Below are 27687 nucleotides of genomic sequence, written 5' to 3' on the forward strand. Positions count from 1 at the left end.
ACGTTGCTCCGGGTCTACCTAGTGGACCGAGCCTGGTGATGTGATCATTATGTTTTAGGGCGCCTTTAAACCAGAGCAGGTGCTCTTGGTATTTGAGTGGTATTTCCACCTCCTCGAAAGGGGTGTACTCATCCGGAGGTTCCTCTATCTTGTAATAATGGAACTCCTTTGTTACAGCGTTCGCTGCTGGAAAATTTATCCATGAATAGAATACCTCTGTCTGCCGATATTCGTGTGCCTCAATTACGAATATGACTGTACCACCTCTTGGTGTCAGTCCATTTTCTATAAGTTTTAAGGTTATAGTTTTTCTTATGCTGACCGGGATGAGTATTGCATCCGGGTCTTGTTGTACGAGACTTGTGTCTTCCGCTAGGAGTTGAGCTGCTACTCTAGCTGTCTCCCTTTCTTCTTCAGTTTCTGACATTTTACTGTCAAGAAGGGTTTTTGTTGCAGATCAGGTTTCCACGGAAACAAAGATTAGATGCACAATATTTTGGAACACTGTATCCTTCAACGTTGAATAAACCAAAACCATACATAGGAGTCTCCTCCTACTAAGTTCGGCGGATTTTAACCTTTCACCCACTCCAGACGTCTTTGGAGTTTTATGGAAAAAAGGGTCTGTGTGAAAAAGCACGACTGAGTTACTCTAATGTCTTGCGTTAGATTTATCGCCTATCCAAACCGTTGGGCGCCATGTAGTGTAGTAACTATTATCCCAATAGGCTCTGCGCATTGGAATAATATCTTCAATAGTATAGACGTAGGACTGTGGTTAACTAGGTCTTCTACTGACGATATTAGACTTAAAGTTACGTGTGCCTGCTAGCTCAGAGTTCACTAGAAACTTTCTCGAATAGGCAAGGAGGAGTTTAACCTCCCTGGATAGACAAGAAGGGATTTAGTTTCTGACAACCATAGAACATGACAACTTTGCTCTCCCCTAATCAAGAGTATATCTCTAGAGTCGTGTGAAAACAAAAGACAACTATTTTACTCAGTCAGTACGTGCATTCTTAGTTTCACCAGTTTGTAGAGAAATAAGAGATGGGCGTGCTTCAATAAAAAGATGTTATTTATTGATCAGTCTCTTTTCTCATACAAGAGAAATGAATCGCTATTATTGCAATACTTATAGTTAAGTAAAGTGCATACAGTAAAAACAGAATTATAAAATAATACTGTAAAAGCATTTATATGGTTTCTTAGCCATATGATACTTAAAATGGATAAAAGATATACATACATATATACATTGACTAATCGTTCTCAACTGGTGCTTCTAACTACGCCTACCCCGGTGTACCTGACCTAAGCCTAATACTTGGGAGGGAGTAAGTAAGTAGCAGTTTAAGTTAAGTTTGTTTTGCCAAGAATCTGACTCAAGAATTCTCTGTAAGGGGTTAGTCAGTTCAGTACCTGGGATTTAGAAGGCTGGAGGGTTGGTATCTCTGTCACAGGACTCGATATCCCAGTTACCCGCGAGGGCGGCTGGAAACGCCGGAGGCTGGATTTCTCGGCAGGAGAAAAGGCAGCGTCTCTCTCAGCGCGTCAAAAGGGAGGGGCAGCGTCCGTGGGCTTTTCTGCATCAGCTGGGCTCTCCGGCAAGTAGCGCTGCTCCAAGCTCGTCACCACCGTGTCTTAGCTTAGGGCAGCGTCGGTATATTTATACCTGAAAGGTGCCGTGTTTGACGTAAGGATGGACATAAGACGTCAGCAAGAATGTCATAAGGACTGGTCGTTCTTACATTCTTTGCAGGAGTTCTCGAGCGGAATCAAAACAATACCTGCGGGGGATTTCCCAGGTCTGTTGGAGGTTTGATTTGTTTTGAGAACTCGGTGTGCTTTCTAGGGGGCTGAAGGGATAGTGCTTGCTTAATGTGACAGCATGCGCTATGACCTAATCTGAAAACGGGTTTCTGTGCCGGTGTATGGACATTAGTGAATTAATAACCGGACAAGGGTCAGAAATAGGAGTATCAATATGGGTACCTAGATAAACACACTACAAATCATCCTGAGACATTCAGGATAGGAGCGTACCATAGCTGGCCAAAGTTTTGAGCATTTTGTAAAGATTCATCAATCGGCACCAAAATTATTGTGAGTAGAATGTTGCAGATTTCCTATGGTGAACTGAGGACTACCTCTTTGCCAAATTTGGAGTAATTCTGTTCAGCAGTTCGGGCTGTAGGTGTGAGTAGAATGTAGAATGTTGCAGATTTCCTATGGTCCTAACTATAACTACCTACTGGCGACCGCCAGTAGGTAATATATATATATATATATATATATATATATATATATATATATATATATATATATATATATATATATATATATATATATATATATATATATATATATATATATATATATATATATATATATATATATATATATATATATATATATATATATATTTATATATATATAAACAAAAGAAAAGCAGGGACACAATGCATATTTGATAACGGCTTTAATGCACAGTAGATAACCACAATCCTGCAAAGAGGAAGGAGGGCATCACCAGCTCACAGGCTGCATTGTAAAAACCATTAGAATAGAAAGCTGAAAAGCTAACTCATAGAAACAACACAGAAAAACTGGCTCCATGCCTTTAGACAGCCATAACCCTTGGCTTATTAAGTTTTGCATTAAGTCCTCCTACACCAGCTAGAGTAATATTAGCAATTTCAGAGCCCCACAACAGTGTGAACCAGGCTCCCTTCTTCTGATGAGCTGGCATCATTCCACATATCCAGCAGTTGGTAGTGTTTGTAGCATTATGAGTATGATGCAACATTTGTATGAAAGTGTTATTGAGATACGACATTTGGAGCTTCTTATGATAGGGAAGAGTGAAATAATAATGTTCAGTGGAGACGGGAGTAGTAGCAGTCAGTAAGTTTCGAGCCGGAGCTACTTCCTCCACAACCCACATTATCGTAGCAATGATAACAGCAGTCGAAGCTAGTCCAGTAACAAACATTGTGTATTTGCTACAGATTTTTTCAGTATTCAATTCTTCTCCTCAGGTATGTTCATCTCGTCAGCAAACAACAGAACAGATGGCCCTAAGGTCCTGGGCAGGCATTGGTTTCTTCACTTATGTTGAACCGAGTAGTCACTAATAGGCTACCCCTCTTTGTAGTCAGTCTTTAACCACCCAGGACAGTGGCTCAAACAGTCTCTTTTTGCGATTAAATGTCTTTCTTCCTGGATCGAAGCGGATATCTAGATGTAGCCGGGAGCGTGTGGTCCGGGAACACTTCCTCAGGTTATCAGGTGACGCAGCTCGGCCTTTCTCGTTATTCAGAATGTTGCGGTAATTTTTCAACGCAGCATTTTGTAACTTGCACCCAGTTCTTCCTGTTGGTCACTCACACTGCAGTTCCGGTAGCAAGAAGGACCTGCACTGGGCCACGGCAGCGAGGTTCAAAGCAATTCACCCGATGAAAGATTTTGATCATCACCTGGTCACCAGGGCGCAAATTGTGTCCATCACCTTGTGACCTGTCTGGAAAAGCTTCCCGTTCCTGCTGATAAATAGAAGACAAGCTGTCAGTTAACTGGGACAAATAGTCACTCATCAACTCATGGGGAACATCATGTATAGGGCGAGGCTTAGGGACCCCCCAAATATTCATGGGCCTGCCAAAAACAATTTCATGCAGCGTAAGGCCAGATCGTCTATGTGGTATTGAGCAGTGCCGGCAATATCAGGATGATCCCAAACTTGCATGAGCTGTTTTGCTATTGAGGATACACCAACATGTGCCGGCCCATGTGCCATGTGAATCAAGGGATATACGTAGGCTGTGAGTAACTTCCATTTGGTCATATCTTTTTTCCTCCAACAGCCCTCATCAACCAGTCAACCATCCCTCCTTAGACCATTGATCTAGTTCATCAGCAGAGGCAGATTGTTGCATGTCCAGCACTTCCTGCTTGGCATCATGCCACCGTACAGCTTGTGACTTCACCACATACATGGAGGTGGTACTTCACTGCATTGCGGTCTCACGGGCTGTGTGATCTGCAAATGCATTACCTGCTCCTATTTTATCAGTCACTTTCTTGTGTGCACTACATTTAACAATTGCCACTTTCTTAGGATAGGTTAGGGCAGTAAGAAGATTATGTACTAATTCTCCATGCACCATCTGTGTCCCATGTGAGGTGAGGAAACCCCTTTCTTTCCACAAGTGACCAAAATTGTGTGCCACCCTGAATGTGTACTGGCTGTTGGTAAAAGTATTGACAAGTAAGTCTGTACTAAGCTCCATGCTCTTGTTAGTGAGTGTAGTCTGGAGTTCCTAATACTGGCGCAGAACAAAGAGCTTGGTGTGACTGTTGGAGGGCATTCGGACATTCAATAGTCCATGTAAAAGGCATTAGAGTGTCTTTAGTCAAAAAGGGTCAACAAAAGTTTAATAATGTGTGAAAAACTGGGGATCCACTGCCTACAAAAAGAAGTAAGGCCAATCAGTGCACGGACATCCTTCTGAGTACGGGGCACAGGAGTATCTAAAACAGTCTAAATGCGATCTGATGTGAGTACACGTCCCTCCTTAGACAGGAGGTGACCTAAATAGGTAGGTGCTGTCTACAACATTGCAATTTCTTTTTAGAAACTTTGTGATTATGTGATGCAAGAAATGATAACAATAACAGTGTACCTTCTTCACATTGCTCAGGAGTATCTGGTTGCAGAAGTCTATTTAACTACACCAGAAATAGTAATAATCCCTAACTAGCTACCATAAATTAAATTCCTCTGAAGTCTGGAGTAAAGAAAAAAACGAGACATAGTATGAACACAGAAGTAGGACTGCAATTTTATCAAAGCCCCAAGCATAGAAAGACTTAATTATCCCTTGATTACAAATGAGTCGGATGGGAGTGAGGTATTTTTACCAGTTGTGGTAAATACATCCTGTTAGCAGCTTTTAATTGGAAAATGGGGCATGACATGTAGAACTTGATGCTCACAACACCGCGTTTCACGCGCATGTGTTTATTGCACATTTTAGAAAGCAGTAACATTGTTTTACACTTACACAGTAGTGAAATGACTATCCTTGAGACTTGTGACAACATTATTTTTCCAAGCGATTTGATGCTTTTGAGGTGTACAAACACAAACCGCAGTCATGCCACACCAAAAATAGCAAATGAAGCATTACCACTGCTAAACAACACACATGCGCTATTTCAGTACTGCTCTCCTGCATGTGATGGGTGAATTCATTTTCAAGGGCCTAAACAAAATATATAAGTCCTACATGTATTAGCTACCAGGGGCCTTAGTCTGTAGAAATATTTCAAGTGTTAAATGATTACTCCTCAGAGATTACCATTAAACATGGTGGTAATTGTGGAGTCATTGTTATTTCTTACAACCGGTAGTATGCTATTACTGTTAGTGGTAGAAATATCACTGCGAAAATTCAAATGTTCTGCAGTAAAAGAAGAAAATATATATATTTTTTTACCTTTTGTCATAACTTTTTATCGCAGCAGAAAATTCCACAGGCTAACATTAAATAGTAGCAATTAAAAGGGCAGTAACAGGAATTGTGGCAACATTTGTCATCACTAGAGTGTGTTGTTACCATACCTAGACTACTCTTCAGGTATAGGCGTCACGTTATGGTTTTACCAAGTTTAAGTTCTGCTTGTTATGTTATGTTATGTTAAAATTAATTTCTTAAGCGCACGTTCACCAGGCGGTTTCTTGGCGCTATAAGCAGGACCGATCGCCGTGCCAAACAGAAAGTGAGTATCAGTTGTATGCGTGGGAGAAAAGCCTGGTTTTGAGTAGTTTCCGGAATTGAATATAGGAGTCCATCATGCGCAGATAGGGGGGGAGGGCGTTCCAAAATTGGGAAGCCAGGGTCATGTATCTGAGGCCACCGTGTTCTTCCGTTGAAAAGAGTGGGACACCAGCAAGTTCTTATTAGAAGAACATAGGTCACGAGAGGTAAGGTACAGCTGGATGTGCAGGGCAATAAAAGCAGGGCCACGTCCTGACAAGGCTTTGTGAATGGTGCAGCCCAGCTTGAACAGGCCGCGTTGAGGAATAGGTAGCCAATGAAGGCTTTTCAGCAATGGCTTCATGTGGGAGTGCTTAGACTGTCCAAAAATGAGTCTGGCCGCCTGATTCTGAACCCGTTGCAGGCGATGTACTTGGTAGGCAGGAATACCCACGTAGAGGGAGTTGGCGTAATCGATACGTGAGGTGACCAGGGCAAGAACCACCTGGGTCAAGGATTCGGTGGAGAGGAACCTACTGATTTTCCTAATTTTGCGCAGATGAAAAAAGCATGCTGAGAACACCGAACTAACCTGGACCTTCATGGTAAGATCACAACTGATCATGATCCCCAGGCTTTTTACTGATGAGACCGGGGCAGGGGGATCCCTAATGAAATAGGCCAAAAGTTCCGAGTTCCACGGATTAGCCATGCCGCCAGTAAGAATCAACTCTGTTTTATCTGGGTTTAGTTTGAGTTGATTGGCATTCATCCAATCGCTGATGAAATTCATTATGGATTGAAAGTTGGAGATAGATGAGGTGGATGGATCAATGTTAAAGATCAGCTGAAGATCATCAGCATAGTTGAACACCACAACCTTACTTTTGCGCAAGGCAATGATCAAGGGAAGGCTGTACAGATAAAAAAGTAGAGGTGATAAGGCAGAGCCTTGTGGGACCCCACAGGTCAGTTTTGTTTGTTCTGCCCTGAAGCTAGCAAGGCGGACAGTTTTATAGCGATTACTAAGGAAGGAGGTTATCCATCTCAGTGATAGACCTTGGAGCCCAGCACTGTTGACACGGTCGACCAAAATCTGGTGGTCGACCGTGTCAAAGGCAGCCGACAGGTCAAGGAGCACCAGGGCCTGGGTAGTACCCTGGTCCGCTCCCTTTCGTAGCTCGTCCAAGACGGACAGAACAACAGTTTCAGTGGAATGTTCAGGTCTAAAACCTGCTTGATGGGGATCCAGATAATGGGTCTGTTCAACAAACGAGCTAAGGCTGTTGGCAACATGGGCTTCCATATCCTTACTCAGGTAGGGTAGCAAAGAGATGGGGCGGTAGTTGCCCGGTACCAGCAGGTCTAAGCTAGGTTTTTTGAGAATAGGGACAACCTCAGCCATCTTAAAAAAATCTGGAACAATCCCTTGAGCTAAGGAATTGTTGATAAGTGATAGGGGAGGATCTGGGCAGCGTAAAAAAACTTCCTGGAGGATGCGAGGGGGACAGCTGTCCATAGGGGAACCAGAGCCAATTTTCTTAAGAAGGCCAAAGAAAGTTTCCTTAGTGACCGGAGGTAAGTGATCCACAGAGTCATTGTTAGAATCACAACATAAATAAGGCAGAGGATCTAGAGGTTTAGGAATACTTGCCTTAATGGTAACAATTTTTTCAATAAAGAAATGATTAAGCGAGTCAAACAGGTGTTGAGGGGGTGTAGGTTTCACAATAACTCTGTCTAGCTTAGAAAGTTCGTCCACTATCGAAAATATTTCCTTAGCTTTGTTGGTAGAGTTTAAAATTATGGACGAGAAGTACTCAGCCTTGGTCTGAAGGATCAATGCTTTATAGTCTTTGAATACAGATACAAATATAGCTTTAAGACTAGGGCAGTAGTTGCGTCGCCATTTGCATTCCGCTTGCCTAATGGTTAATTTCTTAGCCTTCAGCTCTGTTGTAAACCAGCGTTGTGCATCATGGGGCCTCTTTATTTTAACTTTCCTCAAGGGGGCTAAGTTGTCTCTGGCCTCATCCAGCCAAGTATTCAATTTCAAAGTGCTTTATTCGAGTATAACTCATAAAAGCAGACATACAAACACATAATAAAATACAATTAAATTACAAAGATCGAATATGACATAAGCACGTTACACGTAAAAAAATACAATTACATTTCAGCATAATTCATACAATCACAGATGTAAAGTTCATATAAATAGAATCAGGTTAAAAAACAAATCCAATTTCACTATTAAAAGTCAATAAAAAATGTTGTCCGAAAAGACACATCACGTGGGACGGAACAGAGAATAGATAATCTAGCAGTCTCTGATCGACTAAGCAGAGAGTAGTTACCCTACTAGCAATCTCTGCCTAATTACCCACGCCCACCCCAGATACTTTGCAGTCGCTATTATAATCCAGGTTAAGGAGGTAGATTTTACAATACGCAAAGCTACCATACTACTTTTAGTACCCAGGTTTCTACACATGGGTGCCAACCAAACACGCCTTGGAGCGGAATATACGTGACAGGAGAACAAAAAGTGACCAAGCGTTTCCTTTCCTTCCCCACATACTGGGCAAGTAGCTGGACCTCCATCTCTCCACTTTGATGTTAAGTTGCGGAGAGGAAGAGAACCAGCCCTCAGTTGGAAAAACAGTTTCCTATCCATGGGTTTCGATATATAATCCCAATACAATTCATACATAGGAAACAGCTTAACCTCAAGGAAAGCAGTAGTCATGGACCCGTTGTTAGTACTGAGCAAACTCCTGTTTTCAACCCGTTCCCAAAATAGGTTTTTTAAGGTTGACTTAGAGGGGAAGGATGACCCGGCTGGGTCGGACCACAATGCATTTAATCCCAGTTCACATAATGCTAATTTTAGTGATTTTAACCATCTAATTTTGTTAAATCGGTCCGCTTTAATAACATCAGCAAACCCTTCTGCGTAATGTGAAAGCTCAGGGGTGGTCCAAATTCTGCGCCAATATAATATCGGACGTAGTTTACCCATTGCCGAGATTTCTTTCCTGCCAAGCTCATATCTCAGAGGCAAAAGCGGACTGCTCTGTGGGGTGCCTGTAAGTTTCCTTAGGAAGTTATTCTCCGATGTTTGTAACTCCTGCAGGTTTTCTTGCCCCCACAACTCAGCCCCATACAATGCTGACCCTATTGCTTTAGCCTCGTATATGATCAAGGGTGGTTTGATCGGTTTGGTCAACGATTTACTGTGTTCCTTAACGATGGTACCAGCCAATTGCTTATGTCTCAATACTGCAATGCTTAAATGTTGGTTCCATCTGTTGTCATTAGAAATGTGAATACCCAGGTAAGTAAAAGAATTTACTACTTCAAGGTAGCGCCCACTCATGGATATTTTGGATTTAAAATTTCTATGAGGATTAAAAACCATGAGTTTTGTTTTAGAAGCGTTCACCTCCAAGCCGTGATCACCACAAAACTTATCAAAAATTACCAGTGCTTTTTGCAGACCGCTAGGGGATTTAGATCAAATTAAGGTGTCGTCGGCAAACATTAAAATAGGAACTTTTACACCTGCGAGAGAGGGAGCATCCACAGCCTGAGATTGCATGCGGGAAACAATGCCATTAATAAAAAGGGTAAACAATGTTGGTGCCATTGAGCATCCCTGTCGAACCCCACGCTCAACAGGAAATTCAATAGTGTCATTTCCATAGCCACCCCATTGAATTTTAGCGTAAGTACCTTCGTGGAGTCTCATGATCAAGGTCAGCAGGGTCCCTGGGACCCCCAGAGTTGCCAGCACGTCCCACAATTTCGCCCTTGGTACCAGGTCGAATGCAGCCCGTAGGTCAACGAATGCTGCATAAAGACTACCTCCACCCAGTACCACAGTCCTCCACTGAATCAGTTGAAAACGGAAGACCTGGTCCACAGTGCTGGTTGCTCTGTGAAACCCAGCCTGAAAAGGAGATAGAACGTTCTGGTCCTCTGCCCAGTCAAGCAAATTGTTAACAATCACTCGCCCCACAACCTTTTGAACAGTGTCAATTAAGCTGATAGGGCGGTAATTACAAGGTGGGGCACAATCTCCCTTTTTATATACAGGAATAATGACAGCACCCAGCCATGATACCGGGATTTCAGCACCCCTGGCAATATGGTTTAGTAGTAAGTAAATGTATTTGCTCCACCTATCGGTGTCATTTAAGAAAACATCCGCAGGGACCCCATCAATGCCTGGAGCTCGGCCACTGTGTACGGATTTCAGGGCAAACAGTACTTCACTCTGAGCAAAGATGTCGTCATCTGCAAACAGATAAGTAGGGCAAGTACTATTTACGAACTGGTCCCTAGTAGAGTACTGTTCACAAAAAAATTTGACCCATGCATCATGAGGAACATTGTTATTACTAGCTTCTGCAGGCCTTTCGTGACCCCATTTGACAATGTGCCAAAATAATCTAGAGTGTTTGCAATCACTTGCACATTTCAATTTCTGCCAGTGGGCTTCGTCCCAATCTCTTTTTGCCCTAGCAATAGAATTTTTGTAATGCTTCCTAGCAGATCGAATCTCACCCAGGTTATTGCTCTTAATAGCAACTCCTAGATTGAATCTTGCCACCCTACAGTCATGATTATACCACTTTGCAGCTCTATATGCACAGACCCTCTTGTTATGTACAGGTTTTAAAAAATAACTTTTAACTTCGTTAAAGAGCGTCACGTGTGCTTTAATTATGTCTTCATGGCCCTGTGAAGTCCCAGCTACGCACTCCAGGGCCGCAATGGCCTTGTCAGTCGCTGCTCCTATTTTTTCAAGGACCTGCTGGTCTGTCCTGACACCTGACCACCTTAACCTGCGCATATCATTAGTTGGAACAATCGTCGGAGGCAAAAGTTGGTCACAAGGGGTCGTTACAATAACTTTAGACAGCCACCAATTGTGAGAGACACATAAAGGGTCATGGTCGCTTTCTGGCCTTGCTGTTACCACCATGTCGCTAACAGATGACCATATAGATATGCTGCAGATGACATAATCAATGCAGCTTTTGTTTCGCCCGTTATTAAAAGTCATGGCAGGGACTCGATCTGACTTAGTTCGACCATTCAAGGCTCGTAGCCCGTACTCCAGGCACATTGCATTTAAGCCTAGTATGTCAGCCGTCCAGCGGGTTATCGGAGGAATATCTAATGTGGGGATATCCCATAGCTTATCTTCCTCTTCCCCGAAAGGGGTGTCACCAGTGATGAGAGGTTCAAAAGTGCGATTTAGATCGCCTGCAATTAGTATATTTTTCCCTGCAGAATGGATCTCAAGGAGATTAAACAGGCTCAAGAGAACCTCAGATTTACCTTTATTTCCGCCTCTGGCATAGATATTATAAATGTCTATGGAGATGGGTAGATCACTAGTGAGTCTGATGAGCTGGATATCTTTTTGGTCAAGCTCCACACATTTTACTACAGTTTTTAAAGACTGCCTGACCCATATGGTAGGACCCCCCAACGGACGCCCTTTAGGGCCCTTAATAGCAGGGACATGAAAATTTATGTACCCCAAGGCAAAAACAGGGTCACAGGCCCAAGTCTCTTGGAAGATACAAAGATCGTACTTATTAATAAATCCAAACCAATCAGCACAATCCAATTTGGAACATAGACCAGCCACATTCCAAGACAAAAGGTTCCCCGTGTTAGTTACCATGACAGAACTAGGGCTTGTAACAATCCCATGCATCATCTTTCCAACAATATCATTACAATTGACATTTCCATTGGTTAGACCAGCTGGAGCCGCAAAAGGGGACCCCTTAGTTCGATCTTTAGTTAAATAGCTAGCCTCCCCAGTGGTGCTTACATCGCAAACAATTTGTGGCATAAAGTTGCAGTTAGGTGGTTGTCAATCACAGGCATCCAAATTTGAAAATGCAGAGAAACGATTTTCCAGCCCCAGACCCCACTCTGCAGAGGCAGTATCCTTCCTCCCCCTCTTGGTCACAATGTTCCACTTTGTTCTTAAAATACTTGAATTCGGACCACTTCCCTTCCTAGGGTAGAAAAAATCCAAAGTCAGTGGAACAATTGAAGTTGATCTCCGCTGTGGTGGTAAGATGTTGGGCAAGATATTAGGCAAAACCCCAGGGTCTGAAAAGTGAAGGACAGCACACTCCCCCTTAAACTTTTGACCCTGTCCCCAATCCACTGGACCCTTCTCGCGTTTACAAGCTCTTCCGAGAGTTGCTGCTTTCCCCATGGGGAAATTACCATGTTATTGGTCCGCCATGATAGAGATTTATTTATTAAGGAAGATGTTGTTTCGTGTTCTCCTTGGGCCAAGGGAGGGACATTAGCAAGGACAAGAACCAATGGGGAAGCTTCAACTACAAGCTCAAAAGTCCCTTTCCCAGTAATTGGATCAGCAACAACGGGAGCTGGGATCGTAGCATCTGGAACACCACCAGGGAAGTTAATCTGGGCTGTCATTGTAGGATTTAATACAGGGGTAGGGATAAATCCACTGTTTACTACAGTGGCTGGTTTGCTCAGAGTAGACTCAATCCTAGATAAGACAGATTCCGGGAGTTTGCCTACTTCCCCCAGGGTTTTTTCTAGCAAACCTTCTAGTCGATTAACCTCAGAGGTTAACTTATCTATTTTACTGACCAGAGGTTTAACTGCACCTTTAATTTTTGTTTCCATCATGATCAATAATTTATTGAATTGGGCATTTGAAAGTGTAACATAGGCCTCACTAGTCAGATCAGCCTCCTCGTCCTCTGATAATTTCCTCGGAAGGTTTGCAACTTTATTCTTAGCTGACCTTAAACCCTCCCGTTTTGACATAGCCTTTTGGTTTTCCCCAATAATCCTCGGGACTAGGACGGGTGCTGCAAGGGAGATTTGGGACTCATTACTAGTGGATATCTCTATCAAAGCTTCGTTAACACTAGTATCTTCAATATCAGCGACAGTACCACTAGGCTGGATGATGATAGTATCAGGCAGAGAATCAAGTGTTTCACCATTTGAACTACTATTTATCTGATGCGCAAAAGGATCATCTAGCTCTATATCAATGAGGGGAGATTGATTAGGTGAATCTATTCCCAAGGAAGATCTCCTATCACTATTGATTCTTTCTACAACATGTACAAGATAGTTATCAATAGTATTATTAGGAGTAGTTTGCTTTTTCGCAGGCATATTTCACAAAGCACAACAGTTACGAATGGATGCGCAAAATAATGATATCTGAAATGAACAAAATACTGCAACTAAGTATATATCAAGTCAAACAAAGTTCCGGGCCCAACCCAACCCTGGCCAACCTCGGACGTCCTCAGACGGCCCGCCCTTTGTCCGGGCTTCGTCCGGGCGTCCCGCTCGTGTCCCGCGACGCGGAGGGAGCAGCGTTTTTCAAGCGCCTCCGGGCGCGGTGACCCCACTGGAGTGTTTCCGGTTCGCTGGGCAGTCTGGGAGGTGTAGTCTCCCTCCACTCGGCGGCTCGCTAGGGATGACAACAGCGGCGGCGGGAGGGAGACCGGGGCTCTGCCAGGCAAGTAGAGAGTTTCTGCGGCGCTGCCAGCAACAGGCAAGTTCCCTTCTCAAAATAATCAACACCCTCTCCACCGAGGGAGCAGCGTTTTTCAAGCGCCTCCGGGCGCGGTGACCCCACTGGAGTGTTTCCGGTTCGCTGGGCAGTCTGGGAGGTGTAGTCTCCCTCCACTCGGCGGCTCGCTAGGGATGACAACAGCGGCGGCGGGAGGGAGACCGGGGCTCTGCCAGGCAAGTAGAGAGTTTCTGCGGCGCTGCCAGCAACAGGCAAGTTCCCTTCTCAAAATAATCAACACCATCTCCACCGAGGGAGCAGCGTTTTTCAAGCGCCTCCGGGCGCGGTGACCCCACTGGAGTGTTTCCGGTTCGCTGGGCAGTCTGGGAGGTGTAGTCTCCCTCCACTCGGCGGCTCGCTAGGGATGACAACAGCGGCGGCGGGAGGGAGACCGGGGCTCTGCCAGGCAAGTAGAGAGTTTCTGCGGCGCTGCCAGCAACAGGCAAGTTCCCTTCTCAAGTATTAATTTTGACGGCTTGAGTATGGAGTGACCCCTCCCCAATTCTAGGTGCCACGGCAGTTAGCTTGGAGCTGAAGACATCCATGTCCACTTTATTCCAGTTTCTGACCAAAAAGTTGCCTAATGGGGGGTGGTGTCAGAATGAGCAATGGGAATGACAAAGGTGACCAGATGATGATCCGACCATGCGCACGGGGCCACTTGTAGATGAAGAATATCCAGGTTGGCGGTCCAGACCTGGTCAAGAATATGCCCTTTTACATGGGTGGCAACTTTTATATGTTGAGTGCAGTTCATTCCCGTTAGTAGTTCAGAGAATTCAAGAGATCGTGGGCTTTCATGTACATCATTGGGCCAATAATTGATGTCCCCAACAATTAATACACGAGCGTTATTAACCACTAGCTCGGCAATTGTGTCAGCCGCCAACTGGGGAAATGTGGGCATATGGGAAGGGGGTCTATAGAGTAACACACAGATGAAAGAGAGATTGTGAGACACAAATTTTAAAGAAAGGCTATCGACTAGAGGGATGCCTAAAGGGATCAGGGAGGAGACTTTGTGTTTCTGTTTAATGACTGCTGCCACCCCTCCTCCCACCTTCCCTGCAGGTCGATCAGCCCGAAGAATGTAGTAGTTATCGGGGAGTGCCCCAAGGATATCAGGGCCCGATTCGTCAGTCAGCCATGTTTCCGAGGGAAGGAGGAAATCCGGTTTAACAGTGTCCAGCAGGTGAAATATCTCGTGCTGGTGTTTTACCATAGAGCGGGTGTTTAGGTAACATACTGATAGTCCATTTAGTGCCTGAACTGGGGAGATGGGAGGAGCCATCGGATATTTGTTATTAAGAGGGGGATTTTGGTCGGTGTTTTTTAAAGGCAGAGTGGGAGGGAGGTTTCCCTGCAAATAGATCCCAAGTGAGTTTAATGTATCCTTGGTGCGCGGGCTAATATCCGCAGCTCCTTGCCAAAGTTTATGTTCTGATGAAGAATATGTTAGAAAGCGGGAATAGTGTATGGCCCCTGGCCCCGGAAGGGCGTGGACAGACGCAGACGGGGTTGCTTTAGGCGCGCTGCCGGCGCGCCCGCTGCGCGCATCCGCTGCGCGGGAGGGAAAGCATCGATTGAAATAGTATTGCGGGACTCCGCCCTCTCTGGTCTCCAACCCGGAAGAGGGGAAATCAATGACGTCGTGGCAGGTACTTCCTCCACTCAACCGGGATAAGGACCCGTGGTGGACCGGGGAGCAGTGCGGATCAACAGAACAGGTGAGTTGTAGGCAATTACATTTTTAAAAAGTTCAATTTTTAAAAAGTTAACGCAGGATTAAAAGAAGCAAAATACCCCCAGCATACATAGGAGGTCACACACTCAGCTGATAGGCACAGCGCGCGTCCGCTCGCGGGAGGGAAAGCGCCGATTGAAATAGTATTGCGGGACTCCGCCCTCTCCGGTCTCCAACCCGCAAGAGGGGAAATCAATGACATCGTAGCCGGTACTTCCTCCACTCAACCGGGATAAGGACCCGTGGTGGACCGGGGAGCAGTGTGGATCAACAGAACAGGTGAGTTGTAGGCAATTCAATTTTTAAAAAGTTCAATTTAAAAAAAGTTAACGCAGGATTAAAAGAAGCAAAATACCCCCAGCATACATAGGAGGTCACACACTCAGCTGATAGGCACAGCGCACGCGCGCTCCCGGGAGGGTAAGCATCGATTGAAATAGTATTGCGGGACTCCGCCCTCTCCGGTCTCCAACCCGGAAGAGGGGAAATCAATGACGTCGTGGCTGGTACTCCCTCCACTCAACTGGGATAAGGATCCGTGGTGGACCGGGGAGCAGTGCAGATCAACAGAACAGGTGAGTTGTAGGCAATTCAATTTTTAAAAAGCTCAATTTAAAAAAAGTTAATACAGGATTAAAAGAAGCAAAATGCCCCCAGCATACATAGGAGGTCACACTCTCAGCTGATAGGCACAGCGCGCGCCGGCTCGCGGGAGGGAAAGCATCGATTGAAATAGTATTGCGGGACTCCGCCCTCTCCGGTCTCCAACCCGGAAGAGGGGAAATCAATGACGTCGTGGCCGGTACTCACTCAACTGGGATAAGGACCCGTGGTGGACCGGGGAGCAGTGCAGATCAACAGAACAGGTGAGTTGTAGGCAATTCAATTTTTAAAAAGTTCAATTTAAAAAAAGTTAACACAGGATTAAAAGAAGCAAAATGCCCCCAGCATACATAGGAGGTCACACACTCAGTTGATAGGCACAGCGCGCCCTCTTAGAGCTGAACTTAGTTTCGATTCTTCTTACTGTTGTATTAGACCGTCTTATTTTATTGGTGTGGTCAGACTGACAGTAATGCATTTACTGCTGGTTTTAATCCAGCAGAGTGTTTTTTTTTTTCTTTGCAGCAAGAGAAGTTCACTTATGAGTTGGGTGGTATTTTAAAACAGGCAGTATTTAGCATTTTCCACCAGTGTCCAAATGATGCTTCCTGTTGAGCGCCTAAGACACCTACTATGTAAATGACTGCAATTATTTGCAATGCCGAGGACGTAAAGTGCAGAGTATAATACATCTCACGGTGCTTGAATGTATCACTATGGAGCATTTACCACACATAATACTAAGCAAGCCTTGCTTCTATCACTGGGCATAGTGCAGGTAAAAAAGAGAACAGTCACGTAAATCTACTAAAGTGTTATCTGCCTGAAGAACGCAACTTTCATCCTTCCAAATTAAAAAAACTGAGTACCATTAAATCAAGTAATAGTAACACTCATCGCAGGGCTTAGCAAAGACAAAAGTACACTCAATAAATTATTATTATTCAAGTGCCACAAAGTATCCAGAGGAGAACATGACAGGCATACTTAGGCACAGCCTGTCCTAATAGGCAGCAGTCAACCCAAGCAGCAACAAAGCCAATGGGTTTCAATTTTGTATAGTACACAGAGAGAGAGGCCAATAACAAGCAGGGTCAAATGCACCGATGTAAACAAAGCAAGACAGATACAGGCCTTTATACTCATACAGAACATACACATACAAGCACCTAAGCATACAGTCAACATGCACAAGCACCTAGATGTATGTCAATTGTGCATAAAAAATAGAATCCCAAAAAAATATCCTACGCCGACGACACCCAGCTGATCCTCTCCCTGACCAACGACCCTGCCGCCGCCAGAGCCAACCTGCACGAAGGGATGAAGGAGGTAGCCGAGTGGATGAAGACCAGCCGCCTGAAACTGAACTCAGACAAGACGGAGGTCCTCATCCTGGGCTCCACACCCACCGCCTGGGACGACTCCTGGTGGCCCCCCGCCCTGGGCACCGCACCCAAACCGACAAACCACGCACGCAACCTGGGCTTCATCCTGGACTCCTCCCTCTCCATGACCAGGCAAGTCAACGCCGTCTCCTCAGCATGCTTCAACATCCTGCGCATGCTACGGAAGATCTTCTGGTGGATCCCCACGGAGACCAGGAAGACCGTCACCCAGGCCCTCGTCACCAGCCGACTGGACTACGGCAACGCCCTCTACGCCGGAACCACCGCCAAGCTCCAGAAGAGACTCCAGCGGATCCAGAACGCCTCAGCCAGACTCATCCTCGACATCCCACGAAACAGCCACATCTCCGGACACCTAAGAGACCTTCATTGGCTCCCCGTCAACAAGAGAATCACCTTCCGCCTCCTCACCCACGCACACAAAGCCCTACACGATCAAGGCCCGAGCTACCTCAACACCCGAATCAACTTCCACGCTCCCAAACGTCACCTCCGCTCAGCCAGCCGCGCTCTCGCCACCGTCCCACGCATCCGCAGAGCGACGACAGGAGGAAGGTCCTTCTCCTACCTGGCCGCCAAGACCTGGAACTCCCTCCCAGCCGACCTGCGCCTGACCCAAGACCACCTCTCCTTCAGGAAGAAGCTCAAGAACTGGCTGTTCGAGCAGTAACGGCACCCCCCCCCCCAAGCGCCTTGAGACCCTACGGGTAAGTAGTGCGCTCTATAAATGTAAATGATTGATTGATTGATAGCTAGAATATCTACTACCACAGAAATGTGAATGGAGGGGTTTATAATCTAGCTATGGACTCAAAATTCTTAACGCTACATCTAATGGCCACTGGAAGTTGAATTCTTTCTTCGTGTATTTGTTCCACAATGAACCGTACATTATGGGAGAAATACCATATTTACTATACATATCTCTATTGGGCGTCCCTTCTGGAGGAGCCGGCAGATTTTGTTCCAAGCTAACTTTGGTACCACAAGAGCAGCAACACCACTTACGGAGTGTGCTGAGAACAGGCATGTTTTACAAATTTTTGTAAAATATCACTACTCCAAACAAATATTCCAAAAAGGAAAAAAATCTCCACATTACCTGCCTTCAATTTTTGCAAAAAGTGATTAACAAATCCAAACCAAAAGACCTAGGCCAAACAAATTAAGAGTGCTGCTTCAGTGACCTTACCAAACAGAAGTACCCAACTCCCGCCTGCAGATCTCTGGTCGACCTAATGGTCACTGAAAAAAGTACACCAAAGAAAAGCTCAGTTGAGACCGGCCACCACCTGGAGGGTCAAATCAGGAAAACCAGAAAAGTCACGTCGGCCTGCAAAGACTAGGGTCTCCTCATGCAGTGCGCATCCTCAGTGATATTTTGATTCTCCGTCAAGACCTATACTTTGGACAGCGGCATCTCCGATGGGGCTCCACGTGCGGGCCCCAATTGTGGAAATTGACCTTTTTAGGGATACACTGGTGCAGGGTCACCCTCTTGTCCACGGGTCCAAAGACCAAGAAAATAGAGATCGGCACTGGAGTTGGAATAAATAACACGTTTATTAATCACTTGAGTGGGACCACATCCACACAACACTCACGCATGCTGCAGGAGGTAATACACTGAATTCACAAATCATGTCCCTTTTATACTGGTTTTCTGCAATGTAAGCATGTGAACAGAAATGGAAAGAACAGTTTTAGAAATAGCTATCAGCAAACAAGGGCAGATGAATAACCACTTGGTCAGCAAGGTGGAAGGGGGAGCAGAAATGCTTATGGCAGCAGTAAATAATCGAAAGTTAACATCTGACGTGCTCTGGCAGCTACAAACCCCCAGCATGTGCATTGCTTTACCTGAGTCAGGAAGTGAACTAAAATAGATAATACAAGCAAAGTGAAAAAGACGAGCAGCAGAGGACGGAAGAAATACGAAGGAAACTAAATGGACACCACAGCCAAAATGGCTGTCGCTTATGGTAAGTAAAATATTACACATTTCCACCAGGTGAAGGAGCTGGGACAGGAGGGAAAACTTTCTTCAAACCCTGAATTAAATCCTTGACCACCTGGAGCTGAAAAAAAAGAAGGTTAGTTAGGAGACTTTCTGTAGGCTGTAATGGCCGCCAAATAAACTTTTATGGATGTATATTTCAAACCTGATTTGGCTAAATAAAGAAGGTAAGGCAAGATTACCTCCTCTTGCCCGAAAGTAGGATTAAAACCATTACGCATACACCACAAGTACAATCTCGTCCATTTAAAAGAATAAAAACTTCTTGTGGAAGGTCTCTTTGACTCCCTCAAAATTCTCATACAGTCCTGCAAGAGATTCAGGTGGCCGTATTGCAGGACCTTAGGAGCTATGCTGCCAAGTTCAGTGAAGGTTGGAATGGAGGATCTTCCCACTCATTTTGGTCAGGAGGTCTGGTCTGCATGGAAGTTTCCTGTGAGGACACATTAAAAGTTGCAACAGGTCCGGATAGCACCTTTGGCGAGGCCATTCCAGTGCTATCAGGATCATATTCATGTTGGATCGGATGAGCTTGGTCACCGCCTTTGAGGTGAGAGGAAGGGGCAGAAGTGCATACGCAAATGTTCCGGACCAGTTTATCAAAAGGGCATTCCCTCTCGATCCTGTCCGGTAAAATCTGGACACGAAGACGTGACATTTTTTATTTAGATCGTCTGCAAAAAGGTCGATGGGTGCTTGACCCCAATGATAAAAGATGTCTGCCACTACTTCGTCGTTGAGTACCCAATCTTGTTGCTTTTGGAAGTGTCGACTGAGAGCATCTGATTTTACGTTCTGTGCACCTGGTAGATGAACCGCTTTGATCGAAAGGTTCCTGGCCAGAAGCCAGGGCCAAATTGCTCACGATGCCAGGGACAGTTGGCGAGAGCGTGTTCCACCTTGTTTGTTTAAGTAATACATGGTGGTCGTGTTGTCTGTTTGTATTAATATTGACTGGGACTGAATCGATTGATGGAACGCCTTGAGGGCTAGGTAAATGGCCCCCAGTTCTAGCATGTTTACATGATAGGTGTGTTCTTTGCTCGACCACTTACCCTGAGTCTGTAGGCAACCCATGTGTGCCCCCATCATTGAAGAGAGGCATCCGTTACCAAGGATTGCGTTGGAAGAGGTTGATGGAAGGGGACTCCCATTAGGAGATTTTCCGGGTGAGTCCACCAGAGAATGGACATCCTCGCTGATTGGGAAAGAAGAATCCGATCCCCCCAATTCCCCGAAAATTGGTCCCATTAGTCCTCCAGATGCTGCTGTAGAGGTCTCATTCCCAATGTAGATGTGGGGATGAGGAAAATGCAAGAGGCCATTGACCCCAGCAGAGATGCCCCTTGTCGATCTGATGGATGATGCAGATGGAGGATGGTATTGCATTTCTGCTTCATTGATAATAATCTCTCCTCCAAAGGAAACACTTTTCCTACGACGGAGTCCAGGGTGGATCCCAGATAATGGAGTCTTTGAGTTGGCTGATGTACCAATTTCTCCAAATTCACACGAAGGCCTAAGCGATGTAGAAGATTCAGACAGATCCAATAATGGTTCTTCACCATTTGTGGAGATGAACCCTTAAGCATCCAATCGTCCAGATACAGATACACGAACAGGCCCTGGCGATGTAAAGCAGCGGCCACCACAGCCATGCATTTTGTGAAAACCCGTGGGGCTGACTTAAGGCCAAATGGTAAAACTCTGAACTGATAATGTTTGGCGCCCACCATGAAACGCAGGAACTTCCGATGACGTGGTGCAATCAGGATGTGAAAGTACACATTTTGGAGGTCTATCGAACACATCCAATCCCCTTTCTGAAGATGTGGGTATATTTGATGTGGAGCCAACATACGGAACTTTTCTTTCTAGATGACTTTATTCAGTGATCGAAGATCCAGGATAGGTCTGAATTTTTGTGGTTGATCTTTCTTTGGAACTAGGAAATATCTGGAGTAGACTCCTTTTCCTTTTTGTAATGCAGGAATCTCTTCTATGGCCAATTATTGTAGAAGGATCAAAACTTCTTGACGCAACAACTTTAGTTGGTGATGATTTGATTTCACCTGAGTAATGTTCTTTGGGGGTGCACGGAAACATAGCGCATACCCATTGCTTAGTATATTTATCACCCACTGATCTTTGGTTATGCTGCCCCACTCTTCTACATGCCTTGAGATACTTCCTCCCACTGGAGTGCGCAGTGGTGTTAGAGAAAGCAGAAACTCATTGTTTACCTGAGCTTTTGGCCGTGGTAGAGGATTGATGTTGAGCTCCTCTGCCTCTGGAGGATCTACGTCCTTGATAATGGGACTTGGATTGCTGGTATTGCCTCGGCGACCATTGAGGGGTTTGAATCCACTGATGGTAGTTTTTGAGATTGTAAGGCCTGTACCGGCGCTTACATTCTTTCTTCTACTCTAAGCCTAAGGCCTTAAGTGTGTCCAATTCGGTCTTCCTTCAGGTCATCTCCTCGTCGATGTAGGCGCCAAAAAAAGAGTTGCCAGAGTGGGGAAGATTTAGAATACTTTGTTGGGCTTCAGCTTTCAAAGTCACATATACCATGTGAACATGAATGTGCAGCCAGAGAAGCCCCATCCGCTGCTTCACTGATTAAAATTTTCCAATTTATAAACTTTATTTCGATTTAAAAATAAATCACAAAAGTCATCACAAAACCGCAAAGGGACTGAATTAGTTAATTAATTAATAGAATTATACTGACGCAAGAAACATAGTATAAGTATTACGGACAAGTATGACATGTTAAAACAATGAATATTAAATACATCTATAACAAAAAAAAATTCCAGGTAATTCCCAAGATCGATATATCATTTACATACGATCATCAAATAGAAAAATAAATATATTCCACAATCTGTACATTTTAAAATATAAAAGCAGAGGAGGTTTAACTATACCTCCCTGCTGACCAGCGAGTCATCCACGCCCGACCCAGGAACTTGGCTAGGACAACCACCAGGGGGCCATTCACTGCTGTTTTCAATAATCTATAGGCCTCACTGTGATCCCTTGAACCCATATTTAAACACACTGGTTTTAGCCAGGGTCTTCACTGATTACTTGATTGGCTATGAGTGCTCCTTCTTGGAGAATCTCTGCAAAATCTTGTCGATCCTCTTTAAAATGTTCTAGTGAATCCCATAAAGATCTGTTATAATGGCCCAACAGGGCTGTAGCACTGGACACTTTTAAAGAAGCAGCCGCAGAACCACAAGCCTTTCTGCCCCAAGAAGCTTGGGCTCTACTCTCCCTGTCTGGAGCAATTGAAGAAGAAGAGGAGACGGCATGTGTTTTCTTCGCTGCTGCGATAATCACCGAGTCCGGTGGAGGATCTGATCTTAGAAATAAAGGATCCTGCTCTGCAGGTTTGTATTGTTTATGAATTCTCGCAGGAGCAGCTTTTATCACTCCTTGGGAGTGAAAAATGGCCATAACCGGTTGCAGAAGGCCAGGCACCAGAGGAAGCAAAGGCCTAGACGCAGACCTTTGGAGTTTCGAATATGACTATTGTAGATGTCTGTGGTGCGGACATCCCTATATGCAGCTTCTGCGTTCCCCTTGAAATGACATCGTGGAAAGTATTGATGCCATCAATAGGTGATATCCTAGAGGGAGGACTGTCCGTGAGGGTAGGAGAGTAGTCCCTCTTAGAGGAGCGAGTTGAGGAGGATGACCAAGAAGGAGATCTTCCTCTTTTACGGTGACTATGAGAAGATCTATGTGCAGGAGATTTGTCTTAGCGATCTCTGGGCAGAGTAGTAGGCGATTTCTCAACAGCTTGCACTAACCGTGCTAGCGGAGATCCATGTAAAGGACTGGAGTAGTCCGTAGGCCATTGCGCTGCACTCGCAGTTTCTTACTGTCAATGATGTGTGGGAAGAAGCCATATTGGAGGAAGATGAATAGAAGGCGATTTATGACCTTGTCGTGGTGATGGCGTGAGCTGCGGAGATTTACGTGCTCCCCGCTATGGAGACGGAGAAGATAAACTTCTCGACGTCGAGAAACAGTGTCTTGAGGAATGCCTCAACGTCGATGGTGAATGTCTCGACATCGAACGGCTATGCATTACTAGTACTGAGGAGACTTTCGAAAGAGATCTTCACTTTGACGTCGCCCTTTCTTTCTGTCTCGACATCGACCGATGCTCCGCAGACAGAGACAACCTTCTTGACGCCAAACCCTTCGACCTCACTGACCTCGCTTTTGAGGTTTAGCGTCTAGGGGACCGCAACAGAGTGTCCATCGATGGAGAAAACCTTGCCGACGTGTGCATTGACGTCAGAGTCCCTCTCAACATTGTAGATCGCTGTCTCAACGTTGAACGTCATCTCGAATACTTCACCTTAGCTCTCGACGACAAATCCATCTTCGCTGCCGACATAGATCTGGACCTTGACGTCGATCGCCGCCTGGTTGGCACCGACGGAGTTTGCTCGCTTCGACGCCGATCGCCGTTCCACTGGCTACGATGGAGCATGTCTCGACGCCGAATGCCGTACTGTCGGCGAAGACGTCGAGGTATGCCTCGACGTTTGGTCGATCCCACACCAACGGGGAATGACGCCTCGCCGCCGATCAACGCCGGGTTGACGACGGCTGAGGATCAGATGATGTAGCTTTGTTCTACGACGACAAACCCTGTTCTCTCGACGGCGAGTCCGCTGTCAGTGGTCTTTTCATCTATGTTTTCTTTGCTGGTGAAGGCTTTTTCGGCGCCGAACCCAATGCCGATGGAGAACAGATCAGAATCTTGCTTCTGAAGGAAGTTCTGGCTTTCTCCTTTCTCTGCCTCACAGTATGCCCTTCCTCTAGAGGAAGATTGTCTTTTCTCAGCCAGTCCATGGAGGTGAATCTTCTATCTGTCCTTCAGAGTATGTTTAGACAAGGATTTACAATGGTGGCAAGTCTCAGGAAGATGAGATTTAGGAAGGCAAATAATACAGACAGGGTGGGAGTCTGATGTAGCCTTCTTTTTACCACATGAAGGGCAAGAGTCAAACAGAGAGGGCATTTCTGAGTGGGAAAATATGCTCAACTCGCTGAAAATTAGCAGAAAACATCTCCAACAAGTAAAAAATGTCAAAGAAACAAGTTGCTAGTCAAAAAACAGGAATAATTTCTGACAGAATATCAGAAAAAAGAGAGCTGCTTAACCAGGGTCCTGACTGAAGGTGCTGGAAAGAACAACTGACCTAACTGTTACCCCGGACGCATGATGGGAAGTCAGGGGTCATGGCTGCCTTAAAGGCACAGTGCAAGTTTTATGTGTTGTTTCTATGAGTTAGCTTTTCAGCTCTCTATTCTAGCTTTTTTTACAATGCAGCCAGTGAGCTGGTGATGCACTCATTCCTCTTTTCAGGATTATGGTTATCTACTGTGCATTAAAGCAGTTTTCAAATGTGCTTTGTTTCCCTGCTTTTCTTATATATATATATATATATATATATATATATATATATATATATATATATATATATATATATATATATATATATATATATATATATATATATATATATATATTCAGCTCCACTTACACCAAACACCGGTGCACTCTTCTGTGGTGCCGCCCCACAGTAACTATCACCGCTCCAAACGACTCACTTGTATCCTTTCAAGAAGTCAAAAGCACTCCAAACTGGTAGCGTAGCAGATCATTTATTTTGCCAAAAGTACTTCAAGACAGACGCGTTTCGTTTCCTTCGTCAGTGTCAGAAGTTAGTGTTGCGAGAAACGCCATTTAAACCAGTTCTCCCGCCATACGAGCATGAAACTCGACGACGGTTTAAGGAACATACAATGTAAGTCGAAAAAATGGCGGCCATCTTAACACTATAAAATTATGCTGCTTTGTATGTCAAATTACATTTCCAAATGCCACTGGTTCATCCATTTGTGTCATAATAGAAAATTACTCTCATACAGAGTGTAATAACAATTATCCATAAGCTAGATGCATAACTGAGGTCTTGTGAAATTTACGATAAACATTGTACTGCATTTCACGGCAACAGAAACAGTTGCAATCATATTAGAAAAATTAATTTTCTATCATTCACACTCCATGTTTACAATTAGGACCACAGTCATAATTCAGAGGTTATGCAGCGTCAGTGGCGGTAATACAAGGTACGGATAGGTTGGTTTCCAACAAGCCCCCGTGGAGTATAGATATGGCTGTGAATCGGCAAATCAATTTCATCATGGCATAAAAATTAATTTCCTTCCTACAGTGACATTTCCCTAGTAAGTGCACATATTCACAGTGAAAGGTCCAATGATAAATTCAGATATCATAAAAAATTTGTAAAAAAAGGGTGTAAAAAATGCAATAAAGGACTCATTAAAGCATGCTGTTACAGTCATCATAGTTACAGTCATCATAGTAACTCAGAGGTTAAGCAGAAACACATTATATCATAACATGTAATCAATTCATTTGCCTAAGTGCACTGCTAATTCCTCCCCTCGGTTTAATCCCCCGGGCATTTTAGTTTGTAGATCAATAATGGTGCGTGATTCTAATCTGCGCAGTCTTGATACTCTATCTCCTCCCCTTGGATGTATTGGTATACAGTAAGGCCCATAATACTGCAACAGATCCCTGTTGCTCTGGTGTTTCTGGGAGAAGTGTCTGGCCACTGGATAATTTATATCCTTATTCATTATTGCTCTCTGATGTTCTAAGATGCGTATTTTTACGCTATGTATAGTGCTCCCTAAGTACCACAGTCCACAGGGACACACTAGACAGTAAACCACATATGATGTGGAGCATGTAATGAATTTATTGATGGTTTTGGGTCGATCAAGGCCAGGAATACTGTAATTCAAGACTCTCTTGCTGTTGCAACATGCTTTACATTTTCCACAAGGGAAAAATCCCTTCATCTCTGTTATTCTACCACTTGGTGGTTTAATCGGGGAAAGATGACTTTTGACCAAAGTATCTCCTATGGCCCTAGCTTTCCAGAAGGTAAGAAGAGGATTTTTTTAGACATCTTTGCCTACCACCAAATCTGTTTGTAATATGCTCCAATGCCTTTTCAGTATGTTCCTAAGATTGGTAGCATCGTCAGAAAAGGTAGTTATCATTCTAAACTGATTTTTACCCACAACCGATGTTCTCATATTTTGGGTGTCTGTGTCTTTGTCCTTCAACAAATCTGATCTCGGAATCCTCTGGACCCGTCTAAAAGCGTTGTCCAGAATCGATTCCTCATAGCCTCTTGCTCTGAATCTGGCAAAACAGCCCATCGCTGCTTTCTCGAAATCAGTTTCATTGGAGCAATTGCGTTTTAAACACAGCAATTCCGCATAAGGGATGCTTCTAATGAGTTGGGGTGGATGGTTGCTCTTGGCATGTAGGATACAGTTCCCAGCCATCGGCTTTCTAAACAGTTCTGTATGTACTGCCCCTTCATGAATATATACCCTAAGATCTAGGTAGTTGACCATTACAGTGCTGGCTTCATAGGTGAATCTTAAGTTAAGGGTGTTCTGGTTAAGTTCCTGAATAAATTAGCTGACTTGCTCAGTTGTCCCTTTCCATATCAGGAAAAGATCGTCTATGTAGCGATGCCAGGTGACCACAAACTCGGCCCATTTGGACCAGCCATCGGCTAGGGCCTCCTGCTCCTCCCACAAGCCAACGAACAAGTTTGCGTAGCTGGGGGTGAAGCAGGTGCCCATCGCCGTGCCAGAGGTTTGTCTATACATTTGTTCCTCAAATAGAAAAATATTATTTGACAAACAGAATTCGGTGAACTCTATGAGCATCGCATTATGTTCCATGAATTTCATGGGTCTTTTCTTCAGGAAATAGCTTATTGCGTCAATACCTTGCCTATGATCTATAGAGGTATATAAGCTGGTTACATCCATGGTTATCAGTACACAGCTGGGTCCCATTGAATCCCCCCATCTTAATAATGAAGTCTCTGGTGTCTTTAATGTCAGAAGCCAGTCCCAAAACCATCTGAAAGAGAAAGGAATGAATGTATATGGACATTTTCTCTGTTAGGCCCCCTATAGATGAAACAATCGGCCTCCCTGGGGGTCTTTAAGATCCTTGTGTATTTTCGGGAGTTGATAGAATGTAGGTGTTATGGGACCGTTGTTGTGTAAAAAGAGGAATTCATTTGTGTCCAGTAATGATTTGTCACGCCATTTATTAATGAGTTGATGCTTTCTTGGTACTTCACTTTTGTTGTTTTTTCATAGTACCTTGTATCGTTCAACTGGCGTAAAGATTCCTTGCAATATTGTTCTCTGGTCATCAGTACGATGTTACCGCCTTTATCTGAAGGCTTACAGATGATATCATCAATAGTACTGAAATTTTGCAGCAGTGTTCTTGTTCTTAATCCAGATTCTTCCTGTTTTTACCTTTTCGCTTGTTGTCTGCACAACGAAGCTTGATCAGATCTTGGACAACAGCTTCAGTGAATGAATCAATAGCATCATATGGCATCTGTGGATTAAACTGTGACATAGGTTTAAAATCTGTT

General features: G+C 44.5%; 1 protein-coding gene across 3 annotated transcripts in view; it reads right to left on the bottom strand.

Moving 5' to 3' along the window:
- The window catches only part of LOC144819324 (uncharacterized), a 1068202-nt gene that overhangs the window by 608842 nt on the left and 431673 nt on the right, over window positions 1-27687 (bottom strand). Inside the window, exon 4 of one of the 3 annotated variants that reach the window (XM_078677267.1) lies at window positions 2482-3542. The exons of the other annotated variants lie outside the window; for them this stretch is intronic. Within the exon in view, the coding sequence (XP_078533393.1) occupies window positions 3387-3542 (156 nt within the window). The 3' untranslated portion in view covers window positions 2482-3386. Of the gene's footprint in view, window positions 1-2481; window positions 3543-27687 lie in introns of those variants that run through there. 3 annotated transcript variants of the gene reach the window in all.

This window comes from Lissotriton helveticus, chromosome 2_1, assembly GCF_964261635.1.
Source record: "Lissotriton helveticus chromosome 2_1, aLisHel1.1, whole genome shotgun sequence".
In the NCBI taxonomy this organism is placed as follows: domain Eukaryota; kingdom Metazoa; phylum Chordata; class Amphibia; order Caudata; family Salamandridae; genus Lissotriton; species Lissotriton helveticus.